We start from the raw sequence: 6,000 nt of genomic DNA on the forward strand, positions 1-6,000 counted from the left end.
ATGTAAAAGGAAATTTGAGGTTAATAACACATACTTCTCAAGGAAATCTTCCACAAAGAAACCTGCTTTCCATTGATCCAAGATTGAGCTGTCTGTCATTCCCCAAACTGAAACTGCTGAGACTAGGAAAGAGAATAGTAAACATTAGCTTCTAAAACTTTCTTTTATATTTAATATAAGGAAACCAAAATTTTTACATGGTAAATCTTTCATTTATTTACAAATAAAGCATTATCTTTATTTTTCACAAATGTATTTTTTCCCAAAGTGATATCTAATTCCAAACATTTAGGTAATCATTCTCATTGTTACAACCTGCCTCAACCAAAATTCAACCACAGAATATCATCAACATCATCCTGTTTCACAGCTTTTCTTTAACAGCTCATGCTATAATTAATAAGGCCTTCACTAACCATTCCATCTCACTCTCATGTACTCCCCTTGAAAGTCCTTAATATTGTCAGAAACAATCTGGTACTTAATCATACGCAGTTGCACATTTAAAATTTTATGTATTTAAGCTTGTCACCCAAATTGCCTCCTTGGTTCCTAAAGGAGATGGACCATGTCATATGCTAGTGTCAGAATATACAAATGAAATATTCTACCACCAGTAAAATCAGAGTCCATCAGTATTATTTCTGACTAGTTTTGATACCTGAAACAAATCACTTTACATATAAGTCTATACCTTATTGAAAAAATATGAAAGTTCAATGAGTAAATGTACAGGTTCTGAAATCACTCTGCCTAGATTGTAATCCTTATGCTACTACTAAGAGAATGAGGCAGGAAAGGAGAATTCCCATAAGCAGATAGGACACAGGCCTTGAAGGAAAAGAGGGAATGAGATTTTGCCTTCCTAGAAGAAGAGACATCAGGACTAGGGGAGATCCTGTCATTGCTCCTGACAACTTCAACCACAACACCTCCTTCTTAGCTAGAACATTCTGTCACTGCTGCTGACAGTTTCAACCACAATGCCTCCTCCTTAGCTGATCCTACTCCTATCCCTAACAATGGCTGACCACAAAGTAGATCCCTTCCTCTCCCCAACAGATGTGTTAAACCACAATTTCTGACTTGTCCTCTTAATTATGTAAATAAGGGATTGAAATTATACATGTTGATTGGCTTGTTAACATCCCTCACCCCACCAATACGCCTTTCAAAACTCCTACACATTAGACACCTGTTGGCATCTCTCTCTTGGACACCTCCTTCTTTGGGAGCTCTGCTTTCTTTCTGTTATTCTAATAAATCCTGTTATCTTGATCTCACCCTTGTATCCATAGATTTCATTCTTTGAATTCACAAAACCAAGAACCCACCCATCTAACCTCCACATTATACTACTTATGTACCTCAGTTTCCTTAGTAGTTGCTGTTTCATGGTGTTGTTGTAACTTACATTGTAAGTTCCAAGGTCACTGCTTTACAAAGACTCTGGTTTCCCCTGCTCCTCCTTTCCTTGTATTAATGGGGGAAAATACCTTCTCAACTTTCTGGGTATGTACTATAGAACAACTGAAAAGTAATGGGGGAAAAATCACCCAGCTATGCTGAATGATCTCGTTTCAAGTTATGATCATAAATTTTAAGTGGCCATCCAACATTGACAGATGATAATAGTATATTGCCTAATACAATGACTTTCTTGCTCTTTAAAACAGTCATTTCACATATTTTCTCCTCAAATTTTCAATGCTCATCCCCCTGATCCTGATCCCTATCTATGACTCTGCATTCACATACAAAATTGATATAAACAAAGAGGAACTACCTCATCTTTAACCACCAATTCTAACAATTTCCTGGCATAGGCACCCACAAACTCTATATTGCTAATATATACAATGGAATAATCATTCTGGTACCTACTGGGTACCAGCTTCCATGATTCTGCTCCTTATCCTATCCCCCTTTACTCCCAAGTTTCCTTTTTCTTTCCTGCATCATCATATTCTCTTTTTACTAGGATTATTTCCATTGGCAAATAAGCATTTTAGAGTTTCTCCTTATTATACATATTTTTAAAAATCACACATCCAAAACAAAACAAAAACAAAGAATTCTTCTCTTTACCTCATTCTCCCTTCAGCTAGTACTTCATTTAAAAATTTTCCTTCATATAAAGTCCTCAAAAGAGTTGTCCAAACTTGCTACCTTATTTCCCCACTCCTCATTCTCTTCTCAGTATACTTCAATCACATTCCAACCATATTCCAATCAAATTTGTAACCATATTCCAGGGAAGCCACTTATAGCAAGGTTATCAATGACTTCCTTCTTTAAGTACTTTTTTTCTTTAGAATTTTACAATACCATACTCATGGTTTTTCTATCTCAATTCTTAGCTGGTTTCTCCTTCTACATGGATTTTTTTTACATTTATTTTATTTTATGTGCTGCTGAGGATCGAACCCAGGGCCTCGCATGTGCTAGGTGAGCGCTCTACCATTGAGCCACAACCCCAGCCCCGTACATAGATTTTTAAAAATATATTTATTTTTTAGTTGTAAGTGGACACAATATCTTTATTTCAGTTTTATGTGGTGCTGAGGATTGAACCCAGGGCTTCACGTGTGCTAGGAAAGCACTCTACCACTGAGCCACAATCCCAGCACCCCCCTCCCATCCCCGACTACATAGATTTTTAATTACTGATGTTACCTGGAATGTTCCAGGGTCTGCCCTAAGCTCTCTGGTCTATCTATACTCATGCTGTTGGTGTTTCCTCCCATTTTCATTAGTTTATGTGCAATATACACTCTTTGATAACTCTAATTTGAAACTCCAGGTTATGAAGCAGGTTCACTATGCACTGGTTACCAACTTTTCTGAGTGCAGTGAGACATATAAAAAGAAATATGAAATAAATTTATTACTTACAGATAGGCAGTATGGGACAAAAGAAGCCTAGGATTCATTGTGAGCTGGTTTCCCAAGACTCAGGAAAGTTACCCAGGGTGGATGGAATCTTGTTTTCATGGGCCCCACTTGTGTAGCAACTGATGGATCCCAGAAAACACCCCACACTGGGTTAAAGCATTAAAGAAATCCTGTTTCTGAACACAGACTGAGTTGTTTCAGCCAATTTCCCTCTATTTCAGGATGTTATATTCCCAAAACATTTTATAATTATTCTTTTTTTTTTTGATACTGAGGGTTGAACCCAGAGCTACATCCCCAGTCTTTTTATTATTTTATGTTGAGACCAGGTCTTACTACATTGCTTAGGGGCCTCACTAATTTGCTAAGGTTGGCCTCAAACTTGTGATTCTTGTGTCTCAGCTTCCTGAGTTGCTGAGATTATAGGCATACACCACTGAGCTCAGCTATTTTATAGTTATTCTTAAGATCTACCAGTGAGAAAGGGGACAAACTGGATTCCAAGGAAGTTACCTATTTCTTAGCCTCTGACTTGATAGATACAATATTTCATGCAAATACATTTTAGAGTAATTCTATATTCAGTGTATAATTATAATTTATAGTCATTCTTGGGACAGAAAAATCTTATAATAAAACAAATGTTTATAATCTTAGAATATTTGAAGACTTCATCATCTATTTATCTTTTTGTTTTATTATAGTTAGTATAAACTTTCTAATTCTATACTTAGTCACCCAAATTCTGTAATAAAAAAATCAACTTATAAACTACTGGGAATTTTGATGTAAGTGAAATGAGTTTTGGGTTGCTTTATAATTAATACACAATAGAGGAATTCACTGTAATATATCTGTACATGCATGTAACAATTTGGCCAATTTCATTCCCCAAGATCTCCCACAATGACTTTTTACTGAATAAAGCACAGCATGTTCTTGGTGTGTGTGTGTGTGTGGGTGTGTGTTAGGGACTGAATCTAGGGTTTTTCACATGCTTCATGCTAGGTCAACACTCTACCACTGAGCTATATCCCCCAGCCCTTTTTATTTTATTTTATTATTTTTTTTAAAGAGAGAGTGAGAGAGGAGAGAGAGAGATAGAGAGAGAATTTTTTTAATATTTATTTTTTAGTTCTCGGGGGACACAACATCTTTGTTGGTATGCGGTGCTGAGGATCGAACCCGGGCCGCACGCATGCCAGGCGAGCGCGCCACCGCTTGAGCCACACCCCCAGCCCCCTTTTTATTTTATTTTGAGACAGCATCTCCCTAGGTCACCCAGGCTGGCCTAGAATTGTGATTCTTGAATAACACATGCCTGGTCACAGCATTTTCTTAATAATCTACTGCACTAAACTGAATAATTTTTAAAACATACCTCTTGTCCATGGCCGCCTATATTTATCATCAGTAAGTCGTGCATAATTTTCACCTTGAGAGAAACATGAAGGGATTCGAAGCAATAAAGCATCTCTGGAGAACTTCTTTCTAACTACACTCTGTATAAGAAGGTAAGATTATAAAATCTTTTAACACACACTATCAATATTCATAATAGTAAAATCTCTATTGTTTTAAACATAATACATGCTTGTTGTAAAATATATAAAAAAGAACCACATTAACTGAGAAAGTTAAGGTCCCTAGTAATGTCATTTATAGTTTGTGTATTGTTATAGTTTTTTCCTTAGGTTAGGCTAAAATATGTGTGTGTGGGGTGTGTGTGTGTGTGTGTGTGTGTGTGTGTGTGTGTATGTGTGACAAAAAATGGGATCATGTAATTTATATATCACTAACCAGTATAATGCGGCTGTCCTTTTTTTCACTCGTTATAACCAGCAAATATGTTTCTAATTTAAAAATTAAAATTGTTCTTTGAAAAGGATATTCAAACAATTGAATAAACTGGTAAATCAATCAGATTTCTGATTTAGATTTACCTTTACTTTTCAACATTAATTCCCATTACTCTACTTGTTTTCCCTAATAGACCAGTTCCTTCTCTACCTATCCTTGCCATTCAGTAGTTACTCCCCCATCAACACAACAGTCTACAGTGTGCTTCCAAGAGTACCCTACTATCGCTATCAAAATCCTACTCATCTTTCAAGGACCATCTTAAATATCTCCTTTATGAAGCCTTCCCTTAGTAACTCTAACTTGTGGGAAGCCATCCATGAAATGCATGAGGACCTATTCTTGGCATCGAAGTCAGGAGGGCATAGGTCTGGCACTGGGAACTTCCCATGGTTCTCCCTCGGAGACAGACCGCCCAATGTACATGACCTTTCCCTCCACTCTGTTAGAAAGGTCCCTCGCAGTAGTATCAGAGAGGGGCATAACCTGTTAGGAACTGAGTAGCCAACTGCCCCCACCTTTATCCTATTTTGGGTGGAGAACTATGGAAAGTCTTTGATGTTCTCCGATATAAATAAAACAGATGCAGGCTTTTTTGTGTGTTAGAAGCTGGACCCATCTGGTCAGCTTGCCCATCCTGCCCTCACTTTTGAAACTACTTTCTGGGGGCTGGGATTGTGAGCGGTACTAACTTCACACAGAATTCATTTTTCTACATATTTGGACAAATGATACTTTCTTACATTATTTCCAAAAGATTTTTATGTGTGCCAAAGGTGTTATGTTAAATGGGAAGTTATCGTTATGTAAGAATAAATAGTATAGAGAAGATATAACTTAATTTCTATAAAATGAAGACCAAAGATTCATAGTAAGTAGGAAAAATGCTTAACACTTAATCGAAAAAAGAAATTATGAAAGGTAACTTTAACAAAATTTTGTTTATACCTAGCCTATAATTGCTTTCTATCATAATATTCTCACAATATTATGATGTGCATGATGTTAACCATTGCTTTACCTTTGATCATAAAGAAGATATTTTTAGAAAATATTTGAGCAGGTGGGCACAGTGGCACAGGCTTGTAATCTCAATGATTTAGGAGACTGAAGCAGAAGGATTACAAGTTCAAAGCCAGCCTCAGTAATTTATCAAGGCCCTAAGCAATTTAGTGAGACCTTGTCTCTAAGTAAAATAAAATAAAAAGGGCTATGGATGTGGCTCAGTAGTTAAGCTTCCCAGGG

At 36.6% G+C, this 6,000-nt stretch overlaps 1 protein-coding gene across 1 annotated transcript in view; it reads right to left on the minus strand.

The window, feature by feature from the left end:
* The window catches only part of Shoc1 (shortage in chiasmata 1), a 54,419-nt gene extending 54,297 nt beyond the window's left edge, over positions 1–122 (minus strand). The window contains exon 1 of the mRNA XM_040286160.2: positions 35–122. Coding sequence (XP_040142094.2) covers positions 35–99 — 65 coding nt within the window. The 5' untranslated portion in view covers positions 100–122. The remainder of the gene's footprint in view (positions 1–34) is intronic.
* Positions 123–6,000: the final 5,878 nt, after the last annotated feature.

The sequence above is a fragment of the Ictidomys tridecemlineatus genome, chromosome 4, assembly GCF_052094955.1.
Source record: "Ictidomys tridecemlineatus isolate mIctTri1 chromosome 4, mIctTri1.hap1, whole genome shotgun sequence".
Taxonomy (NCBI): Eukaryota; Metazoa; Chordata; class Mammalia; order Rodentia; family Sciuridae; genus Ictidomys; species Ictidomys tridecemlineatus.